We start from the raw sequence: 17,419 nt of genomic DNA on the forward strand, positions 1-17,419 counted from the left end.
ATGATTTGACGTCATGAGAGTGGACGTCATCTTGAATGAAAATTTCTAAATTTCTTTATTAAATTAAATTCAAGATTTTTTTAACCTGCATACTGCGTGCCTGATATTTAATTTTATAAATTAAAAAATAGAATAGTGATGTATATGTAATGAAATAAAAGCCAGTGTATATTAAGTGACGCCATACGCTATTGTGTCAGTGATGTAATTTAGGTGATTGGGTGGCTTCCTCTCCTAAGTGCCACAATGGAGGAATCTTCATTTACTATTCCAGCTGATGACAATGGTGATTCTGAGCTTGATCCTAGAATACAGGTCAGTGAGTGACAATATATTGAATAATTAATTGTTCACCTTTGTAACTGCAAAGATGAGTGTCAACTTCGTAGATTATTTCGCCAACGAGCATTATGGATATGATATTTTATATCAAAACATGAAATTCGGATTTATAGCCAGCAAAGAACTCTCGGAGTATCTTAGGGAGCGGTCAAATATTGAAGAGACGAATTCTAAGTTATTAGCCAAACTAGCTAAACAAGCTAATAGCAATTGCGCACAGGGTACATTTGCACCGTTTTGGACCGTTCTGAAATGTTCAGCGGAAAAATTGTCGAATTTACATCAGCATATGTTCCAAAAAGTCGGTGAACTTGTCAAAGATGTTGCTCGTTATGCTGAAGAGTTACACAAAAAGCATAAGGCTGTTAAGGACTCAGAATCGAGTACATTAGAAGTCGTTTTACTAATACAAAGCACAAAGCAAGCCTTGCAGAAAGCTAAAGATGTGTACACAACAAAGTCAACTGAGCTAGAGAAACTACGTAAAGATAATGCATCTGCTAAAGATATTGAAAAATCTGAAGTGAAACTGAAAAAACTTCACGAGGACTATAGACAACTTGCTGAGAAGTATAATCTTGTGAAACAAGATTTTGAAAAGAAAATGACACAAACTTGTAAACATTTCCAGGATGTTGAAGAAGCTCATTTAAAACAAATGAAACAGTTTGTAAATGTTTATGCAGACATCATCCAGAACAATCATGATATGATGGGACAAGTTCATAGGGACTTTAAGCACCAATGCCTAGAGTTGACTGTTGAAAAGTTATTAGAACAGTTTCTTGTGGAAAAGTATAATGCAATAGATAAAGCCAATCTTGTTGAACTGCCACCTTCACTACCTAAACCTGGTTCTGCTAATAATTCTATTTCCGAAGCAGACCAAATATCAACCATTTCCAATGGGTCACATAAGCCACAATCAGCTCCCAAAACCGTAGCTAAAAAAGATCAACAGTCATTTGTTACAAAAACATCTAGAAGGACTACCTCTCTTCTTAATTTGTTCACACCAAATTTTCAAAGTAAAGATGAGCCTAGTGTTAGTGCGGAGGGGGCAGCGCCATGCTCAGCCCCATCCAGCCCCAGTGGCACTTCTGCCACACCAGCTGCTCAGGATAAAGATGATAATATGGGTCGGTCAACATTCCGGGAATCTAAATGGTTTCGTAGTAGACGTACAAAAACTAAAAATAAGAAATTGAAAAAGAAAAAGGATGAAATTTCAGAAAATTCAAATGCAGGCGATAGGTCTGATTTGGAAGAGAAAGAGGAAGAAGTGCCTACAAAAGATGATATAATGAATTCCCCTGAGGTTGATGAGGAAGGATTCTGTATAAGGCCTAAAGATGAAAAAGGTAGTGTGTACTCTTCTTCTGACTCAGATTCTGAGGAAGAAAGAGAACAGAAGATTCATGTTGAAATTAAACCCATTAGTAATGGTAGTGCCCCCATGTCAGCTAGTGTAGATGAGCTGAGAGCCACAGTTGAAAACATATCTTTGTACAAAATTGGTACAAATCGCAGAGGCTCCAATGCAAACACAAGTAAAGCCAGTAGTGACCTTCTGGATATCAATTTCTTTCAAAGTCCCAATATAAGCAATCCAGCCTCACCACATGGCAATGTCTCAAATCCATATGCCCCATTGCAACCAAACCAACCACATTTATTGGAAAGCCCTACTCCAGTTTCAACTGCTGATGTTGGGGATCTGTTCTCTGAAGTTGGGGATCTGGCGCAATCTAACTTCAGAACATCAACTCCAACAATAACAACTATTTCTCTCCCAAGACCACCTTCGCGGCGATCTGAAGGAGACTTTCGAGCAGCAGGGTCCTCAGGTTCTAGAGGGCCCTCTCCTCTCACAATAGGTATGGCAGATACTATACCCCTTGCTGTAGCTTTCCATGAAATTATTCATTCCTATTTTAGAGGAACAGAAGAGAGTAAATGCCAAGTAAAAATGTCAGGAGATATGATGTTATCATTCCCAACTGGCATAGTGGGTGTTTTAGCTAACAACCCCAATCCAGCAAAGTTATGTTTCAGACTGAAAAATATACATAGACTAGACAATGTCTTACCTAACAAGCAGCTGATTAGTATCAACACAATGATGTCAACAAGAGATACTACTGTTGTAGATTTCAACATGCCTGCATTAACATCATTGTTGAAAAGACAATCTGAAAAGAATCCGACTGCTCAATATTTCAATGTAGACATATTGAAGTATCAAATACGGCCCAAAACTGGAGCAGCATCATGTCCGTTTCAATTAGTTTCTTATTGGAAATGTGAACAAGATCATACAGATCTGAAAGTTGATTATAAATATAATCTTCACGCGATGAGTCCTCCATCTCCTCTTCTCAATGTATCAGTTTGTGTACCCATTAACGTTGGTGTTAAGAATGTTATAGCGATGCCCAAGAGTATATGGAATGGAGAAAATGGTCAGGCATTATGGAGATTCACTGAGCTGTCTCAGCACTCCGAAGATAGAGGGGTGGGGTCGTTAAGGGCTCGATTCGAACTGAACAATGGTCCATCATCTAAAGGAACTATATCCGCTCAGTTTAACTGTGAAGGGGCTACTCTATCCGGTATAGAGTTTGAACTTGTAGGCAGCGGATATCGGCTGTCTCTAGTGAAACGTCGTTTCGTCTCTGGCAAATACATTTGTGATAGCGATTTTTACTGATTGGTCCAATTCCTTATGAATTACATTGTAATGTTTCTTTCTATGTACCGAATATGCGATGCTAAGCAATTTTAGTTGTTGTGGATGTATGTACCTTATAGGATTGTTTCCTGTCCATTATAATTTACCCTTGGATTATAATAAAAATGTCAATTGTCATTTTAATGCTTAGTTATAGCTATATACTAGAAATTAACATTTATTTTATTGTATACTTTATGTGTATGTAACTTATTTCTCAAAATACATATGTGCCATTAAACAGATTAACATTTGTTATATATAACAAGATATCCCCATTGAGATGATTTAATTTTTATAGAATAAAATTTCCAATATTCCAAGTGTCTGTTGAGACAGATATTATTAAAAATATCCAACTGTTTATTCAACAATTTATCCTATATAAAATAATATGTAAAAATTTAAAGCCTGATACCAATAATAGCAAGCTTTAACTTGTAATTATATAAAATTAAATATCTAGTATTCATTTTGTATCTTGAATATATTATTTATCTAGTTCTTGAGGTCAACGATACTGTCCTTAATATATTTGTTTGGAATTGTTTTAACAGTGATTAATTATTAATAATTAACTTATAAAAACAAACAACTATATAAGTTTGCCAGTTAACTGTAATTGATTTAATTTATAGAAATAAATTATCATTTAAAGATAAGTCAACACATATACATTGATTTTTTTTGCACATTTTTTACATATTTAAAAGGAAATAAAAGAATATTAAAATTAATTTATTGAATTACTACAAATTTTCTGAGGCCTAAAATGCAATAGAATATGCCTGTTACGAACAACCAGATGCAATCATATAATGTTACATTTGTAACCATTTGCACTATCAATTAAATTGGGTTCAATTAGATAAATTGTTTGTAATTGAATCTCTGAAAGTTTTATGTATATTTTGTCATAAATTATATAATCCCACGTCACAAGTCAGCATTTAGAATGTATTTCAACCACCGTAAAAGAATGTTTTAGTTATTTGAAATTGTTAGGAGAAATTTATTTTAATTTTTTTTTGCTAAATCTTGTAGCTATTATAATTTACTCGCATGTAATCTCATTTTTTTATGTTTATTTTTATTTTCTGTTATGTATTTGTAGAGGGGAAGTTAAAAGAAATTTCGTTCTTAGTATCACAATGTTTTACCAAATGATAGTGTTCAAAATCTAAACTTACTTTAGTACAACTGAACCATTCCATTGCTTTATTTAACTTTTATATACTAAGTTATATTATTCTTATTCATAAAAATAATTCTGATTGGCAGTTTCTCACGGTTACTATTGTCAAATTGAAAAAAAGTAATCAGCGCTGTAATTGGACGATGAAAAAAAACAAATGTTTATTGAAATATTTTTGTATTGTAAAATTTATGGCATGTATTCTAGATTGTATGTTAACATCATGATTATTTGGAATAAAAATGTAATTAAGAATTTCTAATGCGATTTTCTTTTCATTGAAACATAAACTAGTCAAGATAATAAGTAAGTACCAATTTTTATTTTGTAATAGCTTGCTTGTAGGGACAGGAAACATCTCCGTAAGGTACAGATAGATTAGTTATCTTGACATGATAAGAGTTGTAGCGTACAAAGTATTATAGTTGCAATGTCTCGTGAGTTTCCCGTCTCTACGTGTTGCTTGCTGCTGCCACATGTGTGGGAGTACGAAGTGCGAGTGCCCTGTGACTGTCTCAAGCTATTCGTCAACTTTCAGGTGGAACTGGAGAAATTGAACGCGGCCACTGACGAAATCAATAAGTTAGAGCTGGAATTAGACGTGAGTTGGTTTTATTACATCATGTACTTTATCTTAATTACTTACCGTGGGTTTCCAAGACCAAAATCTTCCTTTAAAATATATTGTTCTCCCTGTTTTTTTTAAGATAATGACGATATGTTTTAGACAGAGATTTTGGTCTCATAAACCAACGATTAGAACAGTATGGTATTAGGTTGTCTGTTGTCCTTCCTCTAACTATATTATGGCCATAAACTATTTCAATTATTATGACCCTTGTGTGTGTGAAACACCATTAAAATGACCCTGGTAAAAAAGGATCGCGATGTCTCTGTTCGTTTTGGTATCACTACAAATAAATAACAAAATCTATACTCTTGACCTGACTATAACATCCAAAATTAACGTCTGTGGCAATGCCTCTTTTCATTACTAATTGACCTCTTTCCCGTATTTCATTGGTCTTCATAAAATTAGAACAAACTCTGCATATAAATAAGTTAAAGTCAAATATAAATTAAATCCTATTGTTTAGGGAATAATACTTTATTATCATCATCAGCCTGTTCTAAACGTAAGCTTTTCTTTACTTTCATGATTTATTAAACTCATTGATAAAACCGGTGTTAGTATATCTTAAAGTTAAACATTTTCTCGTCATCTCGTGACTATAAGTACATAATGCATTACGTCAGTAGTTAAAAATATAAATGCTATAAAATCAATGAAATTATGTGTTCAATAAGTAATATGTAAGTCGATTATGAAATAAATTAGAACATAATTTTCATAATTCATCTGAAATGTCGTACATTGATACATATTGACCTTGAATTGATCTCAATCTGAGAGCAAACGCAGCGAATATAAGGCTATGTTCACACTATATGAATTATCAGTCATCGATAGTGCAAACTCGCTGTATCTATCGTGAATTTTAGGTTAGAAATGCTAGCTTAATTAAATATTATCGATTTGGTATGGACCTAATTTGTTATTAAAAATATCTCAACTTACTAGTCCTTTGACACTCAAGACAGCTTACTCGTTGAAATCGATTCACTTATTTAATAACAATGGGATTAAGATAAATACAAACCCACTAATAACATAAAAACATTACCCTGTTGAATCAGTTGGTTAAAATAAAAACTGCGTTTTTATCGCTCATAGTCCGCTTATAGTTTTATGTGTACACAGTCTTAATGTTTACGGAGACGATCTACCTTTGTACAAGTATTGCGTCAGAGAAGAAACTCATCCACTTATGGCCGGACAGGGTTTGGTACCGGTTTAGTGTCGGTTCGATGCCGGCCATATTAACTTTCTTACAATTATACGAGAAATAATTAAAGGTTTTTTCATCAGTAATTTTCTTTACCACAACTAAAAACAACTTTCAATACAAAACAAAACTTAATTTGATAGTAAATTTAAATTTTTAGATTTTTTCTATCAGTTATAAATCTGAATATGGACGTCATGTTTTGTATTAAAAGTTGTTAATAAAACAATAATTTAGAATATACTATGTATAGGTACAGTCAGCTGCAAATATAACGTAGCAGAATTTTTTACGTCAAATGCGTTTGTATCTGCTTGTTTCAATCATATGATTCTCATATCTAGATGAATATTTGTACAGTGAACCTTCTATTTAAGCCTGACGCAATGAAGTTATGTCTAGCGGTTAGACTAATTAGTACTAACACGAGACATAATTAACATAGAAACATCTAACCAATATCTTAGCTAACATATTTAGCATGAATAATTAGTTTCATGAACTCAATTCGACTGTTTTTTTCGCTTCACAGTCAAACTCAGACCTGTACTCGTAGTATTTTTTTTAATTTATTAAAAGTCGTTGCGGAACACCCGAGAGTGGACAGAGATTGCGAGTGCCGCCCAACTATTTCGCCTCGCAAGAGACAAGGGAAAATATGGAGAACTGATCGCCAACCTTCGTTAGTCGGAGAGGCACCTCAAGAAGAAGAAAAGTAATTTAAAACTCTCTTTTCTTATGTTTTGTCTTATTGTTATGTACTATAATAAATAACAATTTCCTGCCTACCTTTTGACCATGTCTAGTATTGTGCCAAGTTTATTTGGTAACATTCCAAATAGAAAAGCATTTCTCTTTTGTTATACTGTAATGTTTTTCATGAATTGCACACAATTTGTATCTGTCTTAAACTACTTCTTGGAACATAAATCATGTAGGAAGAGGAAACGCGAAAAGATGAGTTTCTCTGCCAATACGTTTTATTATTTATTAGTATACTTTTGTTATACCTAGAGATTTTTATAAGGTTACGTAAGCCCATTTCATCACCTTTTATGTGTTCTTGTACCTATTCAAACTTAGCGACTATCTATTTGTGACTGTCATTTGTATGGAATCTCAAAGTTGTATTTTTATAACAAATTTTATGGAATTAAATTATTCAAATTTTCGTGAGACATTATAGTAAACTAATATATAAACACGGCTAAACACTCACGTATATTCGTGAGTTCGGTGCCGCCACCGGACGAATATACGTGAGTGTTTAGCCGTGTTTATATATCAGTTCAAATTTTATGCATTCAAATTGTTAAGGTTCGCGTCCATTAGCCCACGCTGGACGCACCGCACGCACGGATTAATCAGATTTGCTTTGTCATTCGATGCGGGCAGCGCGGATGATGGATACAGCGCTATGTAAAATTATACAAAGCAAGCTAAAATCAGTTGCGGGCCGTATGTGCGGTGCGTCCGGCGCGGGATAATGGAAGCGTACCTTAACATGGAATAATTGGAATCCATATTTTTTTTTTATAAAAATAGAACACGAGATTCCATATAAATGACAGATTCGCACGGTTAGCTAAGTGGAAATAGGTACTACAAGAACACCTGTAATGGGTAGATAGCCATGTTCGATCCGTAAAGTTGTATTTTAAAAATAGAACGACATTCATTCATTCATGGGACCGTTATGTCACGATTTGCATGCGTTGCGGCGACCTAACATGGCGTGTTGTGGGGGCTCGCAACGTACGAGGTCAATTGCTAACGGCTCACGGCGCACTGTACCTGAGGCGCAGTCATTTGTATACGTTTATGGTGTTACAAGGAAGATAATATAAAACACAAGGTGAAAATACTTTTGTGGAATTAGCCTTAACTCTTTCGTATATTATATTAAACAACTTACACTTTCCTTTTAAGTATCAAATTAGACTAAGCCATTCTTTAACTTGTAATCTCAAGGTCAAATATATTTATAGTTATCTTTAGTTTTCTCGTACAATTTATTCTAATAGACAGACTTTACTTTAGAAAGTTGACGGACTTGAACGGAAGTTAACAGAAGGTGATTACAGTTTACCAGGAATTCCCAAACTGTTTTCTCAAAGTCCCATTTTAGAGTTTCATTGGTTTCGATTTCGCACATTTCCTAGTCAACTTGTAGACCTTCTATTTGGACCTTACCGCCATCGTACACCCCGCCGGGGTTTATGTGGACCCCAGGAATTCTGGACCACTTTAGCAGTCTAAATATAAGCTAACGTTTTTAAAAAAATTGAAACTAATCAATAAATCCTTGTATAGTACCGTGAAATTTTCAAGATGGTTACATCTCAGTCTATCACGTCCAACGTGAAATATATTCTGAGTTCTAGGTTATTACAATGCTATTACTTTACTACTGTCTATGCTATTGTGAAGTTAATTATTAGGAATCTAACGGCAATATATGGATGTGGCAACCTTTATCACGTATTTAATAGGTTTATTTAAATGATGAAACGTGTCTGTATAACTCACATAATTTTGTAACTAGACTTTTTTTACAATTATAAACGTACAAAGACAATGACAAAACTGTGATTGCATTAAAAGTAACTATATTTATAAAATACCTAAACGGAATGGGGGGCGTATACATGCGTCATCGGGCGTAACGAACTTTTTCTGACTGTCACTGCACACTAACGCCATCTGTCTAACAATGCAGTAATATTTGCTATGGTCTTGTTTTGACATTAAAAAATATGAAACCTGGTCAATAAATAGTTTACTTATAGTATACAGGTAACTAGATCAATAAATTCAAATTACTGTTTCATCTTAGATAAATCTACAGGGTTAAAATTTGATTTTTACACTCATCAGATGACACGTAGACTTACGCTTACGTTTGGTCGTGGTATTGCACCGGGCGAACCAACCATTCGTGCTGCAGTTAATTCTGCTGGGGACTCTACAATTGAATATTCAAAAGAAATTCTTTTGCTTAAATGTTAATATATATAAAACTTACAGCAGTTTTTATTCGTTTGCAAAACAACATGTGAATATTATGCATAGTTTTATTGTAATGATCCCCACATAAAGGGAAATGTAATGTGTAATTTATTAATATAGGTATGCGGGAACTCGCATACATTATTCTATTACTATCAATTGATTATCATAAAGTACGCGTTTTTGTAAAATATTCTCTCACGCTTGTTATTTTAATAGATTGAGGCAAACTATAACTTTAAACATATGGGTAGAATAATTACTAAATTATGACATCTAAAAAAGGGAAGACCTTGCTTTTAAAAGTTTCTATTGTTATGTGTACGTTATCTTATTTCTTACTAAAATTATAATTGCGAATGTTTGGATGGATGTATGTTTGAAGGTATCTACAGAACGGCTGTACGGATCTCGCTAAAATTTGGCATAGACGTAGAACATAGTGAGGAAGAACATATAGGCTACTTATTATGTTTGTTTTAATTCTGCGCAGACGGAGTCACGGGTAACAGCTAGTCTGTAATAAATGATTGTTTTAGTTAGCAGGCTAATATTAAAATACTAAAGTTAATAAAACTCACAACTTGTGCATGAGATTAAAAAAAACTTGCTAAAATATTGCAAGTTTTGTAACTATTGTTTGCGTTTACATACAATTTGTTGGCCGGAAGTTAATTATTATTAATCCAATTTATAAAAGCGTTTAGTTTCCTTGATCTATTATGTTAAATGCATAAAAAAAACTATCTGCGACCCCTATAATCAATCATCGTAACATCTGTCAGTAAGGTTAGTTGCTAACGGAAATGGTTTATCGGTTTGTTCGTTCCGCCTCGTACTACGTAAAGTGAGTTTGCAATACTAAAGGAAGTATCATAATACTACTGTTAGTTATTGTAAATTTCTCTGTAGTAAAGACAGGGTTTTCTTATGCTTTTAATATTACCGATTATGTGGCAAAACTACTAAAATAGGTAAAGTCAAACCATCATCATCAGCTATACGTCCCCACCAAGGGGCTCGCAGCCTACCCTAAGTTAAGGGTGACGGTAAAGCTAAAATTCTAAAAGTAGTCGTAACTAAGGCAGACCACATACATTTTACTTTGCACACCACACTCTAGTAAATAACGATTCATTAATTCTTCCAGGAATCGGTGAAAACATTTCACCTGTTACTAAACGAGACGTCGCGTCGGCTGCAGACATTGAGCAAGCGGCTGGGTAGTTGTGTAGACAGATCTCGGCCTTATCACAAGGCGGTTGAAGCCGCCGCCCAAGCTAGGACCGATTGTCAGCGAGCAGCAGTCCAGTTTCAACGAGCCAGTGGTGAGGAAATCTTTTACTTTTTTTTTCAGAGGGGAGTGCTTTATGCCTACTCCGCTCCCCGAGGGGGGGGGGATGCGGTAGTTATGTGGGATTCTCTTTCGGATGGGAAGCATACCCACTAAACCCCTCTGTTACTCCTACGCATTATGGCGAGGCCACGGGCACGCTTGAGCATTTGTCCGCGACCTCGCCTGCAAGCAAATCTTCGTATTCAAAGAAATGTTTATTTTTTTAGATTTTAGTACGTTATGTTGAACCAATTTGTTTAGTTTGTTAGTTTCTCTCTTGTATATAAAGTCTAGAAACATCAGCAACTCATCGATTTGGAAAGTTAAATGATTTAAAAGGATTGATCGAATTCAAAACAAACAATAAATCAGTGACTATGTTATCATGTTAAAAATCGATAACATATGTCAATAAATTGTTTCGCAATCGAAATAACGATTCACAACTGATTAGTATGTATATATCAACGCTAAACCACTTTTATCAAAGTGATACATTTCCTGTGCGATTACCACTTTCACTTGACCGACTCACGCTAGCCAAGACCTTGATGTGAAAGATCAACTTAAAATGGTTTATATAATCTTACTAGTATAAATACGAATGTTTAGATGGATGTTTGTTTGAAGGTATATCCAGAAAGGCTAAACGGATCTCGATGAAATTTGGCATACATATAGAACATACTCTGGAAAAACACATAGGCTACCAATTAATTTTTAATTTCGCGCGGACGGAGTCGCGGGCGACAGCAAGTCTAAAGTAAAATTGCATTCCGAAATTGTATTCTTTAGTATTTCTAGATTTTTCTAATGATAGTATACAGTAATAGATTAGGAATTCAACCAGTATTTAGTTATTTTTGGAGTGAAGAACAAGTATGTTTTTATACAAGTGCTACCACAATGTGAACACATAGGATTGTTTATGGTCACATGATTGGTGAGATCATAGAAGGGGATATAACGAATGTCAATTTGTAATAATTTGCATATGTATGCGACATACTCGATGTAGTCAGAATACAATGAAATTTATGCATATACGTGGTTCGTGAACTTTCCATTTTGATTTGAGGTTATCATGTCAACAGGTGGAAAAATGTTTATATATATACTGTTTGTCGCCTGCTCGAAATATTATTACTTAATATGTGAAAAAGTAATTATGTTCAACTTAGAAAATTAAAAAATGTCCTTTGAATCACAGATGCAAAGATTATAAGATAGGATATGGATTAAAGAATATATAAAACATTTTTATTACTGAATAGTATAAATTATGGTGAAGGTCATAACCTTTTGTACGAGGGCTTGGCTACCACAGGAAGTGGGTTATCACGCCACTCTATCTAAATTACGTCGTATTTTTTGCACATTTTCATATTATATCAAGTTTATCGCAAATTATAATCGTCGTAAAACAGCAAAATATAAAATTGACTCGAGACCAAACTGTTATATAAACACGGCTAAACACTCACGTATATTCGTCCGGTGGCGGCACCGACTAGTTTCGAGCCCATCGGGGGCCCTTCATCAGGACGAGTGTTACTGGTATTATTTCGCGGACGCGGCTCATCGCTCAGTGTTTATATATTAGTTTTATAATGTCTCACGAAAGTTTGAATAATTTAATGACTCTAGACCAATATTGTTCGTAAAATTGAAGACTAATTTTGTATCTTACTTCTTATTAATATTATAAATGCGAATGTCTAGATGGATGGATGTTTGTAGTTATCTCCAGAACAGCTGCATGGTTCTCACTGTAATTTAGCATCGATGTAGGACCCAGTCTAGAAGATAAAGGCTACTAATTATTTTTTATTATCTTTACGGACGGAGTTGCGGGATACACCTAGTATGCCGTATTGATACTATATTTAAATTATTCATATATTGAATAACCGTTCGGTTCGTATATGCCTCGACAACACACAGGGCCTGATAATTTATGTGTTTATAAAAATTCTGCGCGATATCTGACCTTGCTCACATCGTTATGTGTTTTGTTAGTTGATAGCGATTGTACTTGCGCATGTATTGTCCAGTCAATGTAATTTAGTACATTTTTTTAAATGAATAATTTAGTTTGAAAAGGCTATTTAATTCAAAAATAGAATTGCCGATAAAATGTGACGTTTTGTTGGCAGTTTTGTTGACTTAAGTAAGATGATGTAAGGAAATGCGTCACTTTAATGCACCAAATTACGTTTCGGTTTACGCAATCACAGCTGACCAGATTTCAAAGATAAAATTCCAGTAATAGAGTTGTTGAAATTGGGAACCGAATCATATTCGAAATGTGGGTGGATTAGTACAACTCCCTCAATCGGGCGTAAAACGACAAATCTTATATAAACTTTGCCGATGACGTTATGAATACTTTCTCGCAAAATTTCGTGTTAAACACTGTTTATTGACTTTAAAGAATAGCTGCCTCGTATTGAATTTGAATTTTCTCTGCTTAATTTCGCCGTTGGATCATTGTAGAGCTGCACGCGGCGGCCAAGGAGACTGTGAGTTTGGCGGAGCAGCGCTTCGTCAGCAAACAGGATGAGTGGCAGTTCGACAGCAACTGGCAGGAGGTCCTCAACCATGCCATCATCAAGGTCAGTCAACCCATACTCTCTCTTATATATCACTTAAATATACAAGTGTTCTTTATTGCTAGTAAATTGCCGTTTTTATATGTTGAAGTTTGGAAATAAATTTAATTTTATATTATTGTAGAATTATTTATTTTAATGTAATATAATGTTTAATTTCAGGTTATGGACGCAGAAAAAAGAAAAACTGAGAGTGGACGTGAACATCAGAAGAAAGCTGCCGCATACATCGCCGCTGAAAAAAACGTAAGTTCATCTCAAAATGACACGATGACCTTTTAATATTATTTTTTTTCGGCAATTTTTCATACACATTGATATTACGATATAATAATTTAAACTTACAGGTAACTCAACTAGAAGAAAACTTAAAACGGAGCATCATCAAATCTCGTTTATATTTCGACGAAAAAAAACTTTGTGATGAACAGCTGCAGATGCAGAATGAGAAGATAGAGAAACTGCAGCGTCTCATCGCTGACGCCAAGTTCCGGTACGCGACATCACTCAAGGCGCTAGAGGAGATCTCCGAGGAGATACACAGACGGAGAGGGGAGTACCCTCCCGGCAAGGACCCTATACCTGTGGGCCCAAGGGAGCCTGGCGTCGGCGCGGAGCGGGACCCTGTACACGATGAAAATCAACTAGAACCTAGAGACTTTGAAAAGGACGAAGAACCCAGCCTCCAGGAGCTGAGGAAGAGAGTGAGAGAACTCGCCCTCAAGCCGATAGACCGCAGCGACGTGGACACAGATGAGGCCTGGACTCAGGAACTGAACGAGACTATAAATAAATTGGATCAGCTCCTCATGATGAAGGAGAACAATCAGCAGAAGAGGTCAAAGTTCACGGCGAGCTCTCCGCGCAACTCGAGCGCGCCGACGACCAGCACCAACACAGCGCACAGACAGCCGCCCAGCGACAGCTGGAATACTGACTCCAACTTGACCAGAACTAAGTCCATCAGTCGGGATGTCATCTTCGAAACTGTTAATCCTCCGATGAGTAAAACTGAGAAGTCCAAAAGTATGATGTCTCTAGATGTCTTAGCGTTAGCTCGCGACGCCACCATGATGGATCGCGAGTCATATTTAAAGGCAGTGATAGAGGACAAATCCCCAACCGGCACTTACACTGAAAGTAATTCTGACAGGAACGAAAGTCCCGATGATATACTGATGGTGGAATGTGACTCCAGTGACTCGACGCAGAATCCCGTCATCAGGATGACCAGCTCCACCATCACTGACAGCGATCACAGCTAAACTGACAACTGTATGACAACTGTCAATGTCCTAGTGACATCTATGTGGAAAATTAAAAAAAAAATTGCGATGTTTTTATTTTTATATTTGTTGGAATAATAATTTTAGTGTACGATGAGTGAGATTGAATTATTGTGTTGTAAGTCAATTTTAATATTAGGTGTCTGTGGTATGTTACATTTTTGTATATATAATTTTTCGGGAACGTTTCATTGTACTTTTATTTTCTTTAAATAAATGATTTTAATTTCAGTATTTCTGTCAGTGTAAACTTTGTTTATTATGGATTTTTATTGTATTGATATTATTTAAAAAAAAATTAAATGAAAACGGATGCGGTTGGACCTGATTAGCACTTTTAGTGATCGAAAACGAATTTCCTTAGTGATAGCGCCATCTATTGGCAACTTGTGTGAAGTAAATTACTAAAAATCATAGAGATTGTGAAATTATATATTGTTTTTAATACGTGTTGTTTTATATAGAAATAGCACATAACATGCACTAAAAGTTTTTGAGTGATTCAGTGTTGTGATATTTTTAATTACTTGCCTGATATAAAATTTACTGTGAAATCATATCAATATGGCTATAGCCAATTAAATTTAAAAAAATATAATAATACCTGATTTTATTTTGCAAAAATATAAGTCTACAAACATATGTAGCATTAATTAAATAATTAATATCCCAAATTAAAATTTATACGGAAATATTTCTTTAAAAAAAAATCAGTCACAAAACATACAACTTTGAGTATATTTGTATGAGGTTTTTATTACGATTTATTTATAAAATGTCTCCACTTGCACTAATTACTTACTTAGGTATAATATTTCTTTGCAGCTGTTGTGAATTTTAAAGTGAATAAATCTTTGTGTAAAAAATTTGTTTTTTAATTTCTAGCCATAAATACATAGGAATTTGATTTCCAATTGAATTAAGCCGTGTTACAATTGACGACTGACAGTGAAACCTCATAGTTAGGTATAATTGAAAATAAAATAAATAAAAATTTGATTATTTTATTAATTTGAACACAAATTGTTAATAATATTCGACAATAAACAGCATATATATTTAACTACAACACAGAAGAAGGCACTTCTACATAGAAAATATGTTTATACACAAAATACCATTATTTACCTAAAGTAATAAAAAACATGGAAAATATAACAATTTGTGACATTAAATACATTAAAAAAAAAAAAAAAATTAAATAAAAAATTATAATTAACTTCATAATTTGAACTAAAACCACGTACCTCGTAACAAAATGGGTACAAATGATATTACAACTCAGGAAAGCATTTATTTCATACGAGTATCCACTGCTGAAACACCCTCTGTTTTGCTGAAGGAAACAAGTGGGATGACATACTGTGCAGATCTTTCGGTATAACAGTTTAATTAAAAAAAATACTTTTTTAATTAAAAACAATATGATTTTGTTGTAATGCCACATTTTATATAGTACCATCAGGATTTTTTTTCACTTTTTTATTTGCGATATGCACAATTACTTTGTTTATTTCATCATAAATGTTATATATTCGTAACATTATATGTTTATACCTTTTCATCCTAAGTGATGTTTAAGGAACTTCATCGAGTCCTACATTACTGACTACAAATATATTTGTTACCTAATGTTTATGACAACTAAAAAAAAAAACTTTAAAACAGTGAAAAACTAAACTTTAAACTTTGGCATCATGATGGGTCCCAGTTAATAAGCATTCGAGTAGAAAATCATACAAAGATAGAATAAGCCAAAGTTTTGTTACATTTATAGATAAAGAAAAAATAACGATTCCAAATTTTTATTAAAAAAAAAATACAAATATTTAAAAAGGCAAATAATTAATTTTAAATATTTGAACCAAGCACTAAATTATAATTAAAGGATGTTTAAATGCAATGCATACTACTAATCTAACATAGAGAAAATAATTTCATAAGAAATATCGGGACAATTTTTGATGGTTTCTTCTTTATTTTAATACCAAACCTCTAAATAAATACATTTAACAGTTTTATTATATTTTTTTCTAATGTAATACATAGAAGACCTCATACAATAATACACACAATTATATAATAGATCATCATTAAAATAATATTTATCATAAAAAGAAAATAATGGAAATTTTTGATAATATTGTAATTAAAAGTAAAAAACTTTATAATATGTAAATCACTATATCATCAGTTATCACATGTATGGAAGAATCATTGAAATTGTAATCATATTAATTCCAACATAAATAATAAGTTTAAAAAAAAATATTAAATACAAAAATAAAATGCAACGTTACATCGTTCTGATGAATGTTATTTAAAAAATACAGATTAAATAAAATGGAAAAATCAATAGTAAATATAGAATATAACAATTCGAAAAAAAAAAAATCTCGTATACTTACTAAAAAAAAAAAGAAAAGGAAACGGGTATATTTTTCTACTTAGTAAAACCCAAGAGTTATGTTAGAAGTAACTGTAAGGAGCTTCTTAGCAAACATCTCATAAATATTATAATTTGAATCTACAGTATAGTATTTGTCAAATATTTTAGCAGCTGATCTTAAGCTACGTAGTGTGAAATTAAGTGTAAATATTTTTGTTTGTTATATATTGTTATTATCATTGCTTTTTTTTTAAATTTTATATCGCTTGCTTGTGTAGTTTACTGTATTTTTGTAATTAGCTCCTAAGTTGATTATGTGTTTGTTGATTACGGGACTGACATGTTCAAAAGAACAAAAGTCTCTAAAAAAAATAAAGAGAAAAAGAAAAAAAAGCTACGTAGTGCCCTCCTCTAGCATCCCATTACGTTTAGCTACGCTTAAAGTACTGCGCAGCATCTCGTGTGATGTTCCGAGCTAATAAGGTATTTGAAAAATACTATAACACGTTAAAATTGATATTTAACTCACACTGGACCCGTAGAATTTTTTGTACCATCCAACAGTAAAATATTTTTTTTTCACCTTTAACCATGCAATAAGATACAATAATAAATTTCTCTATAATTTTTATCTATACAGTTTTATCTTAATTCTATATTTGTCACCTATAT

General features: G+C 33.5%; 2 protein-coding genes across 2 annotated transcripts; both read left to right on the forward strand.

Annotated features, from left to right (window-relative positions):
• Positions 1–19: 19 nt before the first annotated feature.
• Positions 20–14,549, forward strand: LOC106127125 (SH3 domain-binding protein 5 homolog). The gene is made up of 6 exons (XM_013325127.1): positions 20–315; positions 4,807–4,869; positions 10,275–10,452; positions 12,957–13,075; positions 13,235–13,318; positions 13,420–14,549. The coding sequence occupies exons 1-6, from the start codon at positions 247–249 to the stop codon at positions 14,335–14,337; spliced, it is 1,431 nt and encodes a 476-aa protein (XP_013180581.1). The 5' UTR covers positions 20–246; the 3' UTR covers positions 14,338–14,549.
• Positions 312–3,365, forward strand: LOC106127124 (F-BAR domain only protein 2). Its single transcript, XM_013325126.1, has one exon. The coding sequence runs from the start codon at positions 371–373 to the stop codon at positions 3,050–3,052; it is 2,682 nt and encodes an 893-aa protein (XP_013180580.1). The 5' UTR covers positions 312–370; the 3' UTR covers positions 3,053–3,365.
• Positions 14,550–17,419: the final 2,870 nt, after the last annotated feature.

This window comes from Papilio xuthus, unplaced genomic scaffold, assembly GCF_000836235.2.
Source record: "Papilio xuthus unplaced genomic scaffold, Pxut_1.1 DF824888.1, whole genome shotgun sequence".
NCBI lineage: Eukaryota > Metazoa > Arthropoda > Insecta > Lepidoptera > Papilionidae > Papilio > Papilio xuthus.